This window comes from Dendrobates tinctorius, unplaced genomic scaffold, assembly GCF_039654945.1.
Source record: "Dendrobates tinctorius isolate UK_male_01 unplaced genomic scaffold, ASM3965494v1 ptg000084l, whole genome shotgun sequence".
NCBI lineage: Eukaryota > Metazoa > Chordata > Amphibia > Anura > Dendrobatidae > Dendrobates > Dendrobates tinctorius.
The window spans coordinates 51,866,007-51,888,868 of NW_027361752.1; the positions used below are offsets into that span (position 1 = coordinate 51,866,007).

Genomic DNA, 22,862 nt, shown 5'->3' on the forward strand with positions numbered 1-22,862 from the left:
CTCATATTCTCCCCCCCATGTCTGTATGGACCTTGTGCACTGGGCACAGTCATGGGGAACAGGAAAGGGTCTTCCCCAAACTGTTCCCACAAAGCTGAAGATACAATTGCCACAAAGTCTTAAGACACCAGAACTAAGAGACCGCGGCCGCCCCCTGATAACAGCCCATAGCATTATCCTCCTCCCCATCTGTACAGGGGGCACAATGCAGTCAGGGGGTAACGTCCTCCCGGAATCACCAAACCCAGACTCCTCCATCAGAGAAGTGTGACCAGTCACTGCACAGAACACGTCTCCTCCAGAGTCCAGTGGTGGCTGCTTTACACCACTTCATCCGACGCTAGGCATTGTGCTTGGTGATATACGGCTGCATGCGGCTGCTCGGCCATGAAGCTCCTGGCGGGGAGGCAGTGTCTGTGCTAATGTTTCTCCTGAGGAGGTCTTGACTTTGCAGTTATGGGGTCAGCAGACTGTTGGTGACTTTTCTGCTCTTTGCTACACAGCACTCGGCCCCCCGCTCTGTAACGTTACAGGGTCTCCACTTCTTTGCCGAGTTGCTGCGCTTCCTTCCATTGATCAATAATATGACTCACAGGTGATTGGTGAAGATTCTGAGATCCTGCCTCATGTCTCTATTTTGTCTTTATGTATCTATAAGAATTATAGCAATATTGTGCCTCTCGGCTTTTACAACCTTGAGCATTACAAAATTATACGATATTGTTTTCTAATTATTGCACATGACGCTTTTCTCATGGGAGCTGGTTGTGTGATGTAACCTTGCAGCCTTGGAAATAAGACACTTGTGAGCGAGACTCATTTCACACCTGCATTCTGATTTACGCTATGAAAACGGAAATCGGATCTGTCACTTTATAGACCTCACTGATTACAAGGGGATCCATTGAGTTTGCATCAGGCCGTACATCGTTTTATGGAAAAAGAAAAGCATGCTGTTTTTTTTTTTTTCCCCTCGGACAAAAAAAGATGCAATGTGAAAAAATGCAAGTGTGAAGGAAGCCTTACCGGACTCTACAGATGAATTCATCATTATTCCAGTTCATTTTATGAGACAATGAGCAGGCATGTTCACAGTTGCACTGCTAAAAACTTGTGCAGAAAAAACTCCAGAAGGGAATGCTGGGAGATTTCACCTCTGAAACCTGCAGAATTGTGAATGCAGCTCTAGAGGCTGTAACACAGGATCAGTAAAATGGGAACAGTTCAGCAAAAGGCAAAACGTAGAAACATGAGAGGACGCACTGGACTTGTACGGTCACATGGTGATCTGGCGAAACCTATTGTCAGGCCAAGAATGAGGCATAAACTCTATAACCAACGTGCCCCCCCATACAAAAATAAGTGATCCCCTTCTTGGTGAGACCTGACACCATCCAGCTAGCGTATGACATTTTAATGAAAATCCAAGAGAGAGATAGTCCCAAGAGAGGAACAAAGTGGATATTTAGACCGGGCCACAATGATACACTCTACCACCTTGACCATCCGGCCATTTCCTTTACCTAAAATATAAAAATAGCAAAAACGAACCTTCCAGCACTACCAGCACATAATCCTGGGCAGACATCCGGTTTTTACGTACGAAGCACTGGTAAGCACCATTGTCACTTTTTGCCATTGCGTCCATGATGAGGGTTTCACGGTTGACACCTGTGATTCTGACGTTACTCCCAGCGTTGATGATGTCGCCGTTCCTGTACCAGGAGATGTCAGGATCATCTGAACCGGACACACTACATGATAGCGTCACTTGGCTTCCAACGCTGGTCTTCACTTTCCGTGGACTGATTGTCACCTTAAGGGGTTCTGCAAAAATGAAGGAAGAAATAATCATGAAATTTAAAAGATTGTGCAAGACAATGGAATAACTAAAAAGAAGATAATATACCAATATTTTCTCTTTCTATCTATGAATAAGAATATAACTACTATAATACTGCTCCTATCTACAAGAATATAGCTACTATAATACTGCTCCCTATGTACAAGAATATAACTAGTATAATACTACCCCTATGTACAAGAATATAACTATTATAATACTGCCCCTATGTACAAGAATATAACTACTATCATACTGCCCCTATGTACAAGAATATAACTACTATAATACTCCCCCCTATGTACAAGAATATAACTACTATAATACTGCCCCTATGTACAAGAATATAACTATTATAATACTGCCCCTATGTACAAGAATATAACTACTATCATACTGCCCCTATGTACAAGAATATAACTACTATAATACTGCCCCTATGTACAAGAATATAACTACTATAATACTGCCCCTATGTACAAGAATATAACTACTATAATACTGCTCCTGTGTACAAGAATATAACTACTATAATACTGCCCCTATGTACAAGAATATAACTACTATAATACTGCCCCCTATGTACAAGATTATAACTACTATAATACTGCCCCTTATGTACAAGATTATAACTACTATAATACTGCCCCTATATACAAGAATATAACTACTATCATACTGCCCCTATGTACAAGAATATAACTACTATAATACTCCCCCCTATGTACAAGAATATAACTACTATAATACTGCCCCTATGTACAAGAATATAACTACTATAATACTGCCCCTATGTACAAGAATATAACTACTATAATACTGCCCCTATGTACAAGAATATAACTACTATAATACTGCTCCTGTGTACAAGAATATAACTACTATCATACTGCCCCTATGTACAAGAATATAACTACTATAATACTCCCCCCTATGTACAAGAATATAACTACCATAATACTGCCCCTATGTACAAGAATATAACTATTATAATACTGCCCCTATGTACAAGAATATAACTACTATCATACTGCCCCTATGTACAAGAATATAACTACTATAATACTCCCCCCTATGTACAAGAATATAACTACTATAATACTGCCCCTATGTACAAGAATATAACTACTATAATACTGCTCCTGTGTACAAGAATATAACTACTATAATACTGCCCCTATGTACAAGAATATAACTACTATAATACTGCCCCCTATGTACAAGATTATAACTACTATAATACTGCCCCTTATGTACAAGATTATAACTACTATAATACTGCCCCTATATACAAGAATATAACTACTATCATACTGCCCCTATGTACAAGAATATAACTACTATAATACTCCCCCCTATGTACAAGAATATAACTACTATAATACTGCCCCTATGTACAAGAATATAACTACTATAATACTGCCCCTATGTACAAGAATATAACTACTATAATACTGCCCCTATGTACAAGAATATAACTACTATAATACTGCTCCTGTGTACAAGAATATAACTACTATCATACTGCCCCTATGTACAAGAATATAACTACTATAATACTCCCCCCTATGTACAAGAATATAACTACCATAATACTGCCCCTATGTACAAGAATATAACTATTATAATACTGCCCCTATGTACAAGAATATAACTACTATCATACTGCCCCTATGTACAAGAATATAACTACTATAATACTGCCCCTATGTACAAGAATATAACTACTATAATACTGCTCCTGTGTACAAGAATATAACTACTATAATACTGCCCCTATGTACAAGAATATAACTACTATAATACTGCCCCCTATGTACAAGATTATAACTACTATAATACTGCCCCCTATGTACAAGATTATAACTACTATAATACTGCCCCTATATACAAGAATATAACTACTATCATACTGCCCCTATGTACAAGAATATAACTAATAATAATAATACTCCCCCCTATGTACAAGAATATAACTACTATAATACTGCCCCTATGTACAAGAATATAACTATTATAATACTGCCCCTATGTACAAGAATATAACTACTATCATACTGCCCCTATGTACAAGAATATAACTACTATAATACTGCCCCTATGTACAAGAATATAACTACTATAATACTGCTCCTGTGTACAAGAATATAACTACTATAATACTGCCCCTATGTACAAGAATATAACTACTATAATACTGCCCCCTATGTACAAGATTATAACTACTATAATACTGCCCCCTATGTACAAGATTATAACTACTATAATACTGCCCCTATATACAAGAATATAACTACTATCATACTGCCCCTATGTACAAGAATATAACTACTATAATACTCCCCCCTATGTACAAGAATATAACTACTATAATACTGCCCCTATGTACAAGAATATAACTACTATAATACTGCCCCTATGTACAAGAATATAACTACTATAATACTGCCCCTATGTACAAGAATATAACTACTATAATACTGCTCCTGTGTACAAGAATATAACTACTATAATACTGCCCCTATGTACAAGAATATAACTACTATAATACTGCCCCCTATGTACAAGATTATAACTACTATAATACTGCCCCCATGTACAAGAATATAACTACTGTAATACTGCTCCTATGTACAAGAATATAACTACTATAATACTGCCCCCTATGTACGATAATATAACTACTATAATACTGCCCCTATGTACGATAATATAACTACTATAATACTGCCCCCTATGTACAAAATATAACTACTATAATACTGCCCCTATGTACAAGAATATAACTACTATAATACTGCCTCTATGTACAAGAATATAACTACTATAATACTGCCCCTATGTACAAGAATATAACTACTATAATACTGCCCCTATGTACAAGAATATAACTACGATAATACTGCTCCTATGTACAAGAATATAACTACTATAATACTGCCCCCTATGTACAAGAATATAACTACTATAATACTGCCCCCATGTACAAGAATATAACTACTGTAATACTGCTCCTATGTACAAGAATATAACTACTATAATACTGCCCCCTATGTACGATAATATAACTACTATAATACTGCCCCTATGTACGATAATATAACTAGTATAATACTGCCCCTATATGCAAGAATATAACTACTATAATACTGCCCCTATGTACAAGAATATAACTACTATAATGCTGCTCCTATGTACAAGAATATAACTACTATAATACTACTCTTATGTACAAGAATATACCTACTATAATACTGCCCCCTATGTACAAGAATATAACTACTATAATACTGCCCCTATGTACAAGAATATAACTACTATAATACTGCCCCCTATGTACAAGATTATAACTACTATAATACTGCCCCCTATGTACAAGATTATAACTACTATAATACTGCCCCTATATACAAGAATATAACTACTATCATACTGCCCCTATGTACAAGAATATAACTAATAATAATAATACTCCCCCCTATGTACAAGAATATAACTACTATAATACTGCCCCTATGTACAAGAATATAACTATTATAATACTGCCCCTATGTACAAGAATATAACTACTATCATACTGCCCCTATGTACAAGAATATAACTACTATAATACTGCCCCTATGTACAAGAATATAACTACTATAATACTGCTCCTGTGTACAAGAATATAACTACTATAATACTGCCCCTATGTACAAGAATATAACTACTATAATACTGCCCCCTATGTACAAGATTATAACTACTATAATACTGCCCCCTATGTACAAGATTATAACTACTATAATACTGCCCCTATATACAAGAATATAACTACTATCATACTGCCCCTATGTACAAGAATATAACTACTATAATACTCCCCCCTATGTACAAGAATATAACTACTATAATACTGCCCCTATGTACAAGAATATAACTACTATAATACTGCCCCTATGTACAAGAATATAACTACTATAATACTGCCCCTATGTACAAGAATATAACTACTATAATACTGCTCCTGTGTACAAGAATATAACTACTATAATACTGCCCCTATGTACAAGAATATAACTACTATAATACTGCCCCCTATGTACAAGATTATAACTACTATAATACTGCCCCCATGTACAAGAATATAACTACTGTAATACTGCTCCTATGTACAAGAATATAACTACTATAATACTGCCCCCTATGTACGATAATATAACTACTATAATACTGCCCCTATGTACGATAATATAACTACTATAATACTGCCCCCTATGTACAAGAATATAACTAGTATAATACTGCCCCTATGTACAAGAATATAACTACTATAATACTGCCCCTATGTACAAGAATATAACTACTATAATACTGCCCCTATGTACAAGAATATAACTACTATAATACTGCCCCTATGTACAAGAATATAACTACGATAATACTGCTCCTATGTACAAGAATATAACTACTATAATACTGCCCCCTATGTACAAGAATATAACTACTATAATACTGCCCCCATGTACAAGAATATAACTACTGTAATACTGCTCCTATGTACAAGAATATAACTACTATAATACTGCCCCCTATGTACGATAATATAACTACTATAATACTGCCCCTATGTACGATAATATAACTAGTATAATACTGCCCCTATATGCAAGAATATAACTACTATAATACTGCCCCTATGTACAAGAATATAACTAGTATAATACTGCTCCTATGTACAAGAATATAACTACTATAATACTGCCCCCTATGTATGATAATATAACTACTATAATACTGCCCCTATGTACGATAATATAACTAGTATAATACTGCCCCTATATGCAAGAATATAACTACTATAATACTTCCCCTATGTACAAGACTATAACTACTATAATACTGCTCCTATGTACAAGAATGTAACTACTATAATACTGCCCCCTATGTACAAGAATATAACTACTATAATACTGCCCCTATGTACAAATGTGTCTGATTCTCTGTTTATGTCTGATACACTGAAGCCTTTGCAGAACCAGTTGGGTTTTATTGCATCTGTTAATGTCACTCAATTTCATAATTGAAATCACATCTGTACATGATTATCGCTCTTCAGCAGATGGCACTACCCCGCTGGCTGCCTCCTTTTATTTCCCTTTTAAGTACTACTTAGGCCGTCACTCACAACGGTCATGTGCTTGAATGCAGAACAATCGCGCTTCGGTAATAATATATTTGTTTTTTTTCTTACACAGAATTTTTTCTTATTTCTTCCATAAGAGATCATAAATCTGCAGGAATCGTTAATGCAGTCTTTTATGTAGCTATGATATTAAACTGTTAAAGTGACCGATAACTATTGGCTCTACAGTCAACAAGTACAATAATCCAACATTTTCATAATTTATCTTTTTTTTGCTGATTTTTCACTCTTGATATAGATGTGTGACACCTAAATCATGAAATGCCGTGGCTGCCATCTTGGACCATCATCTTTACATCACTCAATACTGTAGTACTACAGTAGAAAGGACACAAGATGAAATGATCACAGATTCAAATCCCTTAAAATAAAAAGCAAGAAAAAAAAATGTAAATAAAAAAATATAAAACTTTGAATCAACCGTTCTTTACGAGTTAAAAAAAATTATTAAAAAAACTAAATATATTGCTGAGTCCACAACAGTCTGATCTATCAAAATATAAAACATAAAAATATAAAATTAATAAAAATAAAATTATTTAATTAGAACAGTAAAAAACAAGATAGAAAGGCCAGAATTGTTATTTTTTTGCTCACTCACCTAAAAAAAAAAAAATGAAAAAAAGAGGGATCATCGGTAACCCAAAATGATATAATTCATCACTGCAGCTCAGTGTGAAAAAACTATCGAAGAAGAAATATAAAAGTTATTGGATCCCAGTAAATGTAAATTTTTGCTTCCAAATTTCCAAAATTTTTATACAACTCATATTTAAAAAAAAAAAAAAAAAATCGGATAGCCAGAATCCTATTGATCTAGAGAATCATGCTGCCAGGTCTAACATATCGTACAACGAGGGCAGGAAAAAAAAACTAAACCCCAAAAAAACAAAGGGGAATTGCATTCGTTTCACCATTTCGCAGTAGGACTTTTTTTTTTCCCATTTTTCAGTATATTATATGGCATAGTGAATGGCTTCATGGAAAGCTACAACTCGTCCTGCAAAAGGTAACCCCTCATATCGGTAACAATAAAGGCAGAAAGAGATGAAAAAAAACACATAAGTCCATGTAGCTGAACTGATATTCCAGATAAAGCCATGGGCAGACATGACATGGTTTTCTGCTACTGGACAATCCGGTTTTCATGATATTACATTCATATGTGATTGCTGGGGGTCTTCCCCATAGGAACAATAAAATTAGTGGAAGAATGGGACTAATGGTCGCTGTGTTGGGCGGTGAGTGCTCTTGCTCCTTTGTCGAGCCCTAAAACCGAGCCATTAATGCAACCACCTCTGTCAGATTCTTGAGACTTTCAGCCTAGGAACAATTGACTTACGTTTTACATTCAGCGATCCTATCACCTCCGCATTGCCATAGGCGTTCCACACCTCACAAACGTACGTTCCGGTATCTGACGGCCTGGTGTTCTCAATCAGAAAACCAACCACAGTGTTCCTGAACCTGCTGTCCATTTCCAGCTGAACGTTGTCCTTCAGCCAGCGGGTACTTGGGATGGGGTAGCCAGATGCTTTGCATGGAAGCTCCACTCTCTGTCCCGCCATTACTGTGATTTGCTCAAACTTATCGATAATGGTTGGAGATGAATTCACTTGATCTGCAAGAGAAGGAAGAAGGTAAAAAGTGAAACAATCCATGTAGAATCTGGAAAAAATGGAACATGACAGATTGGGAAGGGGAAATATATCATTAATAATAAAACTTTGAAGAACATCTGCTTCTTTATCCACTTCTGAGCCACTTCTTCCACTGCCTCCTGAACTCATTATCCACGCTGAAAAGCAGCTGACCAACGTAGTCAAAGTAAGAGGAACTGCCAGATTACTGAGGGAGAGGAGGAACAAAGTGAAAGATAGAAGCAAAGACACCCATAGACCAGTAGTGCTGCTTTCTAGTGCTAGAGCTGGATTCACAGCTACATTGCTTATTACTGCTGTATAACATCCTCCATGCTGCTGCTTTCTGGTAAGCATTTTATCTCACCTCAGAGCTGACATCACATCTATACTTCTCAGTACTGCTGTACATGTACTCCATGCTGCTACATGTTTTATCTCATCCAAAGTTGGAATCACTGCTAAACTGCTCAGGAGTGTTATATAATGTACACAATGATGATCTTGAGTGTTGTATCTCATACAGAGATGTACTCACCGCTTTAATTCTCAGTACTGCTGTATAATATCCTCCATGCTGCTGCTTATTTCTAGTGTTTTAGCACACACCTCAGAGCTGGTATAACAGTTATGCTGCTCAGTTCCGGTGTATAATATCCTCCATGCTGCTAATTTCTGGTAAATGTTTTATCTCACCTGCGAGCTGAAATCATATCTGCACTGCTTAGTACTGTTGTATAATGTCTTCCAAGCTGCAGCTGCTTCAAAACAAATGCTACACAGAGACAGAAGAGCAGGAATCTCTCATGTCTGTGTGTTGTGTGCTGTGTTTGGAAGACCTCACAGAAACTAGTCTCCACTCATTAGCTCAGAAACAACTGAAAATTGGAGATGGAGCCACCAGTCAAAAAGTCTGGTGTAAAATACAGGATGCAAGTCATATAATGGCAAGAAGTAGTGTTACTCATGTACAAATTCATGGTAGCTTATTCTGAAAAGTCAACTGAAACTACAGGTACACTTTGTGTATGATTAGTTGGGGTTCAATCTTTGGCACTGATGACCAATAACAAGAAAATGGGTTTCCAAGTCCTCCCACGTAATTGGATCGGTAGTGTGCATGTGTGACCGTGACTCTTTTTATGTCAGCTATCTTCATCAGTCTTGTAGACACTGAATGGATTGGTGGTCACACATGTGCACATACGCACCACTCACAAAGATAACTCAATCTTGTGACTGGCGAGAGTCTGTGCAGTCAAATCCCACTCATCAGACAATCCCGCTGTTAAAAATTGCTAATGGGAAATTGCTTTTCTAATCATCCAGAGAAAGGAAGGTGAGCAGCTACTAGTCAAATTTGGCACATGAAAAGTACATGTAAAAGCCCAACACACTGAATTTTATTTTTCAAAGTTTCTGTTTGCTGTCAGTGAACCAAAGCCTTTATATACTAATGATTGAACAGTTTGGAGAATGTGCAATTTGATTAGGAAATGAGACCTCCTCACTGCAACTCAGTATTAGCCCAAACGATTTTGTTTAGATTAGAAAATGTGGACTCCTGACTGCACCCCAATATTAGCCTAAACTGTTTTGATTAGTAAATTTTGCCTTGTGCCTGCATTCAAATAGTAGCCCAAACAATTTCGATTAAGAAACTGGGCCTGGTGCCTGCAGCCTAATATTAGCCCAAACTAATTTAATTAGGTAATGTGGACTCCTGCCTGCACCCCAATATTAGCCCAAACAATCTTGAATAGGAAATGGGGTCTGGTTCCTGCACAACAATATTAGCCTAAATGATTTTGATTAGAAAATGGGACCTCCTGACTGTATCCCAATATTAGTCCAAATGATTTTGAAAAAGGAAATTTTGCCTGGTGCCTGCATCTCAATATTAGCCCAAACGATTATGATTAGGAAATGGGACCTGGTGCCTGCACAACTATTTTATACCCAAATGATTTTGATTTGGAAAAGGGGCCTGGTGCCTGTACAACAATATTAGCCCAAATGATTTTGATTAGGATATGGGGCCTGGTGCATGCACAATAATATTAGCCAAAATGATTTTGATTAGTAAACGGGGCTTGGTGCATGCACAACAATTTTAGCCCAAATGATTCTGATTAGGAAATGTGACCTCCTGACTGCAACATAATATTAGCCCAAACGACTTTGATTAGGAAATGTGGACTCCTGTCTGAAAAACACTAGTTCTACAAACTATTTAGATGCTGGAAGGTGTGAACTGCGCCCGAATTTAGCCGACTGAGCTACGTTAACACCGATTTTGAGATTGGCGAAAGTTTTCCGAACACCTTCGCTCACCTCTACTCAGGATCAGTCATATACTGTATGTACACAGTGACACTGGAGGATAATGCATGATAAGTAATGTAATGTATGCACACAGTGACTCAGTTTTATGTAGATTACACATCTATAAACTGTATGATGGTGCATAAAATGTATTCAATGCGTTAAAAGAGCCTACACAAATACAACAGTTTGTAAATGATGTGGTCACAAACCGTACATGATGACATATACAGTAATACACATTTCATTTGTGGCTCTTCTTAGTAAAGCAAATTCAGCGACTCATTGAACTATTGATGAATATTGTGATGAACAACGGGTTATTCCAGGTGACTGTCGCTCTGGGGATCCGGCTAACCACCTGCCCAATTACTTGCAGAACCATTTTAGATTTATGAGTGAGGAAATCAAGCCACATTCCCTATAAATAACATGAATAATTCAGTTCAGCTTTGCTCATCCTCTTAGTATCCACACATTTATGAGTTTAGTTTGTGACTGCATGTGCTGTTGTACAGTATTACATCTATCCATCTACTGTATCTATCTATCTATATCTATATATACAAATACATATATATTGTGAGGCAGTGAGGGGGATCATATACTAGGGCCGCTATGTGTCCCCCAGGATGCATATAGAGACATATTAAACCCGCTGGAGCACAATGTGATTACAGCAAAGCCTCTGTGATTACAAGACAAAGTAAAAGTGAGTGGATTTAGTTAAAGTAGGTGACCAAGTCATATTTTAGGAAAACCCAACATGGGCTTTTATTTTTGGAGGGATTTGCAGGTTTGATAGTGGGGCGAATCCCTCCCTCCACTCCGAGTTTTGTCCACAATTCCCATTTAAACTCTCAGTTTGGTCTTGGGTGTGTCAGTTTTGTTTCGCAAGCTGCAGAGCAGGAGGCTCTGTGCAACCCAGGTTGGTGTGAAGCTAACACAGAGCCAGGGACTTAAAAGCTGCTGACACACCTAAGAGATATGGCAGTGCAAATGGCCACGGCAACGGGTTTGAACCTGGACTGTTTGGAGGATCTGGCTGTGAACCGGAGGATATCGTTTACCTGGTTATGTGAGTTTTTCTGGAATAAAGATAGAACGGGACGCTCTCCACCCGTCGTCCCGTTCTATCCCTCTGCAGCCGCGCTTCTACATCCGTGTCCCGCTGTCCCTCCACAGCCCCGCTCTCTACCCGCCGTCCCGTTCTATCCCTCCGCAGCCACGCTCTACATCCGTGTCCCGCTGTCCCTCCACAGCCCCGCTCTCTCCCTCCACAGCCCTGCTCTCCCGCTCTCTCCCACCACAGCCCCGCTCTCTTCCTCCACAGCCCCGCTCTCCATGCACCGTCCTGCTGTATCCGTCCGCAGCCCCGCTCTCCATCCGTGTCCCACTCTGATGCTTCGTGATTGGTTAGTGATTCACACACACACACACACACACACACACACACACACACACACACACACACATACACTTTTATATAGAGAGATATATAAAATCAGCTGCTTTAGCTACACTGGTGAATCAGGAGTAAACGTGAAGGGAGGGTACCTTCTATTACCATTCTTATTTTTACCATTTTTAATATACCCTATAAAGCCTCATTCAGACCTCCATGTTTCACATACATGACATACATATTCTATTAGTGATTTTAATGGATATGACACGTACTCATTATGGTCCATGGGGCTGTTCAGACGGCCATGGCTCTTTGCTTACCAAGTTTCCATGAAAAAAAGCAGAGACATTTCCATCTTTCATCGAACCAATACAAACCTGTAGGTCCATGAAAGTCAGACAGCACACGAATGCCATCAGCGTGAAGCCTGTGTGCTGTGAGTGATTAACATTGCAAAGGATAGGAGAAAAACTTTGGTAAAGCACATGGACAAAACACTGATAAAACTCAAATCCAAAAAAGTGATCACTTTTTTTTTTGCGCACGTGAATAAACACGGACTTCTGAATGAGGCCTAAGGCTGCAGAGTTCGTTTTCTTTGGTACAGAAATCTTGACTACCTTTTTCCACCACTATAGGGCAATGATCTGTACTCCTGGATATTTGCTACTTGAATACAGCTGCAAACACATCGCCATATAGTGGCCTTCCGGAGAATACGAGTAAACCGATATCTCTTCTCCCATAAAATTAGTAAAACATTCACATTACCTAATACAGTCAGCCTGGCGCTGTTACTCTGGCGCGTTTCTCCGGTGTATTTGTGCCGCGTGGTGCACCGGTAATTGTTTAGTCCATCTTCATTCTGTACATCTGTTATATATAATGCTCCCGATGATGTAATGAGAAATCTAGATCCTAAAAAGAAGGCAAAACAACACAGGAGATTAGTTCATTGAGAAAGATAGAAATTTTCAACACAATGCAATCAGGAAATACAAAGTATATAAAAATGGCAGAAACAGTTCCAAATGAAGGACTTCATTTTTAGTTTTATCACTCTCTACCATATAGTGAACACATAACAGGGCCATATGCTGAACACAAAATGCTGCCACTGAGTGTCAAACAATAAACACATAACAATCTCATAGTACACAAGTAGTACTGCCTCTGAGCATCTATATAATAGTACCATACAAGAAACAGATAATGGTGCCATATAATGAGCATGTAATAGTGTCAGTGTCTAACTAATAGTACCGCACTAATCATGCATATCAATATCACCATCCTGTCTGCCAATGTATAAGGCGTTATCCGAGCACGCTCGTGTGCTAACCAAGTGTTTTCGGGGTGCTCGAATACTATAATCGATTCTCAGCGGCTGCATGTCTCGCGGCTGTTTGCCTTAAAAACAGTCAATACCTGTGTAGCGGCTGTCGAACAACTGCAAAACGTAGAGCCGTGACCGTGAGGACTCGAACACATTATGTGAGCACCCCGAAGTCACTCAGTTGGCACCCGAGCATGGCAGATAACATCCTATCTGAGCATGTTTGCTCATCACTTATAATAATGCCATATAGTGACCCCTTCATACTGCCACTCAGTGTCTACATAATAGTAACATACAATAAATTCATATCAATGTCATGTAGACATGATCCTGCCATCCAGTGCGTATATATTAGTGCCATACCAAGCAGTGAGTACATAGTGTCGTACCTCGTCCACAGTGTTATCCAGTAAACATATAACAATGCCACGTAGTGAATACGTAATACTGCCATAAAGTGCTTAAATAATAGTATCACAGAACAAACAAATAGCAAAGTTGTATATTGACCATATAATAGTGCCGTACAGTACCTATGTATACTGTAGTACCATACAGGAAGCATATGACGTTGCCATACATTACATGTCAGTACTAACGCTGCTACAATAGTGTTACACAGTGAAGACGCAACACTGTCATATACAGTGACTTGCAAAATTACTCACCCCCTTGGTTATTTACCTATTTTTTTTAACATTATAATAAATAATAATACATTTTATTTCTATAGCGCCAACATATTCCGCAGCGCTTTACATTTCAGAGGGGACTTGTACAGACAATAGACATTACAGCATAACAATAATCACATAGATCATAACAGATACCAAGAGGAATGAGGGCCCTGCTCGCAAGCTTACAGTCTATGAGGAAAAAGGGAGACACGAAAGGTGGGTGGTAACAGTTGCCCTGATTGTATGGACCAGCCATAATGTTAAGTGTGCAACAGTACAAAAAACATTACAACCTGTGTTTAAATATTTTTGTAATCCGATTTGTGTGTGATACATCAGCACTGAATAGTCTAAATTGGTAAGGCGACGTGAGAAAAACAAAGGCAAAAAATAAAAATTTATGGGATAAAATAAAAATTGGCATTTGCATATGTATTTACATCTTTTGCTATGAAGCCCTTAAAAATTTCTGGTGCAAGCAATTCCCTTCATAAGTCCCATGCTTAGAGACAGGACAGCACCTGTGTGTGATCTATGTGTCCCATGTCTGTCAGTTGTAATGTAGCGCTGTCATTCAGGTAGGGGATACTCGCTTGGCAGCCAAATAATCACGTCCGTGACGGGTTTCTCATAAAACAATAACAGTCCATGCGGTTTATTCAGGCATAATAAACCCAGAGCAGCAACATAAAGCTCATATAAACAGCATAGCGTCCATGACAGAGCTCCACTCTGCTAAGCCTGTGGTCACACAGGTTATGCAATGTCCATTGCGCAGGCTTTCTAGCCTCACACTTCTCACCCCTGTCCGGGTTTACCACATGGCTGCTTCAGCTCACTGCAGACGTTCAATCCCTCTCCCCTGGGAACTGTTAGATGCTTGCAGCCATTACTCACAGCTTTCACGTGCTGTCAGGCAGGAAGCCCCATCTCCCAGCAGGACCTTCCACAACGGACCAACCGGGTCCCAGCATTCACTCATGTGACCTACCCTGGCCACCTTATATGGTCTGAAACCACGCCCACCGGGTCACATGGCTATGACCTCATCACAGGTCCTACAAGCATTCATACATTCTTTAGTATGGCGTTCTAGACACACCCCTGGGTGGATTTGTAGGTAGCTGGTCCAGCCCATCTCTCCAGCTACCTGAAAACTTCTCCCTGACACATTGACACAGAACCTCAGCAGTATCACTGCTGATCAACACATACACAAGTCTTCATCTCAAGGCCACCCACCTTGAGATACATTACGATCATTCAGCATCCTACTCTTATCAGGACACTGGAAATGCTTATACGCCTGTCCTGGACCACCCACACAGCGCCCCTTGGCGGACACAGTGGTCACTAAACCACACAGTATATACACTTTACCTCTCCAAAAAGGCCACAGAGGCTGTAACACCATTAACAAGAGGCATCACTAACCAAACACTATGAAGACCAACGAGATCTCCAAACAAGTCAGGGACAAGGTTGTTGCGAAGTACAAGTCAGGGTTGGGTTATTAAAAAAATATTCCACTCTGTGATGATTTCCCTGAGCACCATCAAATCCATTATCATCAAATGGAAAGAACATGGCACCACAACAAACCTGCCAAGAGAGGGCGCCCACCAAAACTGTCAGCCCTGACAAGAAGGGCATTAATCAGAGAGGCAGCACACAGACCAAAAGTAACCTTGAAGAAACTGCAGAGTTCCCAAGCAGAGACTGGAGTATCTGTCCATACGATCACAATAAGTCGTACACTCCATAGAGGTGGCCTTTTATGGAAGAGTGGGCAGAAAAAAAAAAGCCTTTACTTACACACAAATTATAAGGCTCGTTTTGAGTTGTCAAAAGACATGTGGCATACTCCTCAAATTTATGGAAGAAGGTGGTGTGGTCAGACGAGACCAAAATTGAAATTTTTGGCCACCAAGGTAAACCCTATGTCTGGCACCAAACCAACACAGCTCATCACCTCAAGAACACCATCCCCATAGTGCAACATGGTGGTGGCAGCATTATACTGTGGGCATGTTTTTCGGCAGCAGGAGCAGGGAAAATTGTCCTAATCGAGAGGAAGGATGGGGCGAAATACAGGGATATTCTTGAGCAAAACCTGTGTCAGTCTGCCAGTATTTGAGATTGGGACAGATGTTCACCTTCCAACAAAACAATGACCAAAAGCATACTGCTAAAGAAACACTCGTGTGGTTTAAGGGGAAGCATGTAAATGTTTAGGAGAGGCCTAGGCAAAGCCCAGACTTTAATCCAATTGGGAATCTGTGGTCAGACTTTATGATTACTGTTCACCAGAGGAAAACATCTAACTTGAAGGAGCTGGAGCAGCTTTGCCTCAAAGAATGGACAAAAATCCCAGTGGCAAGATGTGGAAAGCTCATAGAGACTTGCAACTGTAATTAATGCAAAATGAGGCTCTGCAAAGTACTAACTTTAGGGGAGTGAATAGTTATGCACTCTAAAGTTGAACAGTTATTGTGTCCTACTTGTTGTTTGTTCAACAATAAAAAGAAAACCAAATGTTCACAGTTGTAGGCATGTTCTTTACATGAACAGATGCAAACCCTCCAAAAAAATGTGAAATTGCAGATTGTGAGTTAGCAAAATACAAAAAATGCCATGAACCATAAATCAGAGAACTTTTTAAGCCCCAAATTCAATCCTACTCTTTATATGGGTCAAAAATGGCCCAAACCTCACAAACTCCTTCTATTTGTTGTTGTAGGTACCACCATATTGCCAGAAATAGCTATATATGGGGGGGGGGGGAGATATAGCATCAAATTACATAAATCAGATAACATTTGGCATTCAGGGTCCTGGGAAAGCTGGGCAATAATTTCCATTTTAACAGGGGCCGCACCAGTCTTTTTCCCAAAGGCAGATTCAACTAAAATTAAGATGATGCCAATTATGGATTTAACTAGCCACTGGCCCAGTAATAATGTCATTGGGCTACCATGAGTCTTCTGGATGAAAGCCCCAGAAATGACTCTGACAACCACTTTAAATAATGAATTTTGATTGGCTGAATGGAGCGACTATCAGCCTTTATAGTTCATTAACTCGGATCAGGAGCGGCTCGTCTCCTCCAGGGTGGCGGCTGCACTGGGGGAGGGGGTGACCTGCTTATTTTATGCCATCCTGTGCACACTCAGAGAATCCCTTCAGTGGCTGGAAAAACTGTAGGGCACAGCGGCTGTCAGTAATTACAGGTCAAGAGGGGGCATGCACCATGCAAAATCATTGTAATTTTACTCCTGCCTGCTTTAGGACACGATCCGCTGCACACACGACTGCGTGCCGCCACCCCCAGACAATAGGAAATTATTATTACCGCGCACAGATACATGGCTGCTCTGATGGTATTATACACAAGATGACTGTGTGAGGGTAAAACACAACAAACTGCAGATTTTAGGACCAAGTCAAAGCACCCTGGGCAAAATATACATTTCTATGGCACAATACAGCCATATGGTATGCAATTCATAGTACAAACTGTGCCTAAATAAAATCACAGTAATGTCCACATAACAGCAATACAGTGCTTACACACATGGCAGTGCAATCTGATCGCACCATACTGTGCTTATGACTGATGCCATGGATCACTTATTCCGATGAATGATGCCACAGATCACTTATTCCGATGACTGATGCCACGGATCACTTATTCCAATGACTGATGCCACGGATCACTTATTCCAATGACTGATACCACGGATCACTTATTCCGGTGACTGTTGCCACAGATCACTTATTCCGGTGACTGATGCCACGGATCACTTATTCCGGTGACTGATGTCACGGATCACTTATTCCAATGACTGATGCCACGGATCACTTATTCCAATGACTGATGCCATGGATCACTTATTCCGGTGACTGTTGCCACAGATGACTTATTCTGGTGACTGTTGCCACGGATCACTTATTCCAATGACTGATGCCACGGATCACTTATTCCAATGACTGATGCCATGGATCACTTATTCCGATCAATGATGCCACGGATCACTTTTTCCGATTGCTGATGCCACGGATCACTTATTCCGGTGACTGTTGCCACGGATCACTCATTCTGGTGACTGATGCCACAAATCACTTATTCCAATGACTGATGCCACAGATCATTTATTCCAATGACTGATGCCATGGATCACTTATTCCGATCAATGATGCAACGGATCACTTTTTCCGATGACTGATGCCACGGATCACTTATTCTGGTGACTGATGCCACGGATCACTTATTCCAATGACTGATGCCACGGATCACTTATTCCAATGACTGATGCCATGGATCACTTATTCCGGTGACTGTTGCCACAGATCACTTATTCTGGTGACTGATGCCATGGATCACTTATTCCGGTGACTGTTGCCACGGATCACTTATTCTGGTGACTGATGCCACGGATCACTTATTCCAATGACTGATGCCACGGATCATTTATTCCAATGACTGATGCCATGGATCACTTATTCCGATCAATGATGCCACGGATCACTTTTTCCGATTGCTGATGCCACGGATCACTTATTCCGGTGACTGTTGCCACGGATCACTTATTCTGGTGACTGATGCCACGGATCACTTATTCCAATGACTGATGCCACGGATCACTTATTCCAATGACTGATGCCACAGATCATTTATTCCAATGACTGATGCCATGGATCACTTATTCCGATCAATGATGCCACGGATAACTTTTTCCGATGACTGATGCCACGGATCACTTAGTCCGGTGACTGATGCCACGGATCACTTATTCCAATGACTGATGCCACGGATCACTTATTCCAATGACTGATGCCACGGATCACTTATTCCAATGACTGATGCCACGGATCACGTATTCCGATGAATGATGCCACGGATCACTTATTCCGATGACTGATGCCACGGATCACTTATTCCGGTGACTGATGCCACGGATCACTTATTCCGGTGACTGATGCCACGGATCACTTATTCCGATGACTGATGCCACGGATCACTTATTCTGGTGACTGTTGCCACGGATCACTTATTCTGGTGACTGATGCCACAGATCACTTATTCCGATGACTGATGCCATGGATCACTTATTCCGGTGACTGTTGCCACGGATCACTTATTCCGATAAATGTTGCCACAGATCACTTATTCTGGTGACTGTTGCCACGGATCACTTATTCCGATGACTGTTGCCACAGATCACTTATTCTGGTGACTGAATAGGTATTCAGTTTGTTCCTAAAATGGAACAGACAAACGGAATGTCCGGATGGATGTTGTGTGATTTTTGTCTGGCCGCAATCCACCGTGGTAATTCTCCTTTCGCCTAGATGTATATTGAAGGTAGGTTACCTTTATAATACAAAGAAACCTCCAATGTGCTGAAAGCTTGAAGAGGTGACAGTGCAGCGCGAGGCTGTGCTCTAAGTTCCTTGCTGCCTGGCAACCGTCACCTTTGAAAACGCCATCGCTCATTGTTCCATTGTGCTGCTAATTAAGGCCAAAAGCTCATTGGTAGAAGGACTGGAAGGAACAAAAACACAGTGCTCCCCCCACAGCAATTATCCATGACAGAAGGATCAGTCTGGATCCACTATCTAGAATGTTCTATATTTTATCTATATCTTTAATGTGCTCATTTATCAATGTCACATCTGCAGAAATGGACCAAGTAAAAGATAAGTTCATATATACTTCCACATGTATATACCGAATGTGTATGTAAACAGTGTGATATAGGCTCTCCTATACAGTGCCCATGTAACTAATGCCACACCGTGCCCATATAATTAGTGCCACACAGTGCCCATATAACTAGTGCCACACAGTGCCCATATATCTAGGGCCACACAGTGGCCATATATCTAGGGCCACACAGTGCCCATATAACTATTTGTATGCAGTGCCCATATATCTAGGGCCACACAGTGCCCATATATCTAGGGCCACACAGTGCCCATATATCTAGGGCCACACAGTGCCCATATATCTAGGGCCACACAGTGCCCATATAACTAGAGCCACACAGTGCCCATATAACTAGGACCACACAGTGCCCATATAACTCTTTGCACACAGTGCCCATATGAATAACGTTCTCCATATTGGGATGTAATTGGACCACTGTGCACCAGGACAGATTTTCTTTAAACTGATGCCTTCATGTGGAAATGGCAAAAAAAGAAAAACCCTTACACCATCCACTAAGCAAATTTGAATTGACTTGAAGCATTTAGGGCCCGGCCCCCCTAATTCATAGCGTCCTCATGGTCTGCCTCCATCACACTGACACTTGTTGGGATTTACATTTTCTCCTACATCATTTCTATCCCTTCTAACACAGGACGTGTCTTGTATATGTACGTACGGTACCAGACCACTGCCATTGGATGTAAAAGGACTTAATAAATAAAAGTAGGATTCTCCTGTTCTCTTAAGATTTGGGAACAAATCCAGAATTTAAAATGAGATTCCCCAAATGTGGGCTTCCATGCTGCACTGTATAAATGTACAACCTTCCACAACAGATAATAACAACTACTGCGGCATTTTTCTGGGCAGCGAAAGTTCCCCAAACCACGCCCTGGCCTCTTCTACATCACTTCCTGCTCTGCAGCTATTGGTTGAAGCTGGAGTACACTGACTTCCTGCTTTACCCACCCTCTCATGAAAGATCACTGCACCATTGAATGCTCAGTATTAAAGGGGTGAGTATTAAAGATATAGTCTGGTTATCAATTTCAGATCATTGACTTCTGGAACCACCACTGGTAAGGCGAATGAAGTACTGCTTCCTATGCACAGCACCTAACATATGGCTGAGTCCTATTCACATCAATGGGAATAAGTTGAAATACCGTAGACAACAACTCCAAAATGTATGGCGCTGTGTCTGGAGACAACAATCCCCTGAACCAGTCATCTCACCATCACAATCCCACCCTTATCACGGATCCTTACGCTCGCCCATTTTTCTTGCTTCAAGTTCCGACTGATCACTAGCTTCCTAATAAATTCCACCCCTGACACATGCCACGGCCACCACATAACCTATGTTCTACCGGTCCATGGTATTTATGATCAATGGTACTTCTATGACCTTTTTGGGTTTTCATCTTTTTTTTTCCCACTTGTTCTGATTCAGTAAGAACAGTAAAAACAATTCTACGTGGACACTGTCCACATACTGCTGTTGACTTGATCCATTTTTCCTATTATGTAATTTTATTTAGATTTGCGAGTGCTTATGTTAGCGTGGGTGGTCAGGAGCCGGAATCTCCAGGAGTGGACCCTCTGGACCGTGGCACCGAGGGGCCCCGGGCGAGCTGCCAGGTGGAACCGACCCCTATACAGGGACCATTAGGAGCAGGCCCAGGGGTTCAAGTACTACGGTAGCCGGTACTGAGAGGGGCAACTCACAATGACCTGGAGTAGGAGTGCAGGACTGAAGTGTAGACTGTAAATATGGAGAGATAGCTGGAGCGGAACACAGGAGACAGGACTGGAGTAGGACTGTAGGAGTGTGGATAGCTGGATGGAGCAGGAACACCAAAGGCAGGACTGGAGTAGGATGGAACAGGAACACTGGTGCAGGACTGGAGTAGAATGGAACTGGGACACAGGAACACAGGAACAGGACTGGAGTAGGATGGAACTGGAACACAGGAACAGGACTGGAGTAGGATGGAACAGGAACACAGGAACAGGACTGGAGTAGGATGGAACTGGAACACAGGAACAGGACTGGAGTAGGATGGAACAGGAACACAGGAACAGGACTGGAGTAGGATGGAACAGGAACGCTGGAACAGGACTGGAGTAGGATGGAACTGGAACACAGGAACAGGACTGGAGTAGGAAGGAACAGGAACACTGGAGCAGGACTGGAGTAGGACGGAGAATACTGTAGGGAACACGGGAGACAGGGCTGCGAGGCTGCTGCAAGAAACACTGCGGACGGAACCAAGAGGCTGCAGAGAGCACAGGAGGAAGCAGGGCCCAGAGTGCAAGGTAACACAACGATCAGGCGCCTCCCTCAGGGGGAAGCGGCCTGATATAGCCCTGTCTGGTCTGCCATTGGTCCGAAGGTGCTTCCGGGTCAGGGCACAGCCGGAGCACAAGAAGCAGAAGGGAGGCGCGGCCTATGGCGCATGCGCATTGCATGCAGAGATGGCGTCGGCCGCGAGCCCGTCAGAGGTGGCCGCCGTGGCCGTCGGGTGGAGAGAGGCTGCGGCGTGGGAGCGGAGGCCGGCTGCAGCGTGGGAGCGGAGGCCGGCTGCAGCGTGGGAGCGGAGGCCGGGTGAGTATGACAGAGCGGTGTAACAGCTTAATTGCAGTTTTCTGTGATAGGGGTGTGTACATAGCTGCCAACAGTCTGAAGAACAATCCTGTGACCCACACAGCAAAAGGGCAGGTTTTAACAA

General features: G+C 41.0%; 1 protein-coding gene across 2 annotated transcripts in view; it reads right to left on the reverse strand.

Moving 5' to 3' along the window:
- Positions 1–22,862, reverse strand: part of DSCAM (DS cell adhesion molecule) — a 609,674-nt gene that overhangs the window by 321,618 nt on the left and 265,194 nt on the right. For both annotated transcript variants that reach the window (XM_073584700.1, XM_073584699.1), the window contains exons 4-6: positions 13,173–13,319; positions 8,371–8,649; positions 1,552–1,827 (exon numbers count right to left, since the gene is read on the reverse strand). In XM_073584700.1, coding sequence (XP_073440801.1) covers positions 1,552–1,827; positions 8,371–8,649; positions 13,173–13,319 — 702 coding nt within the window. The remainder of the gene's footprint in view (positions 1–1,551; positions 1,828–8,370; positions 8,650–13,172; positions 13,320–22,862) is intronic.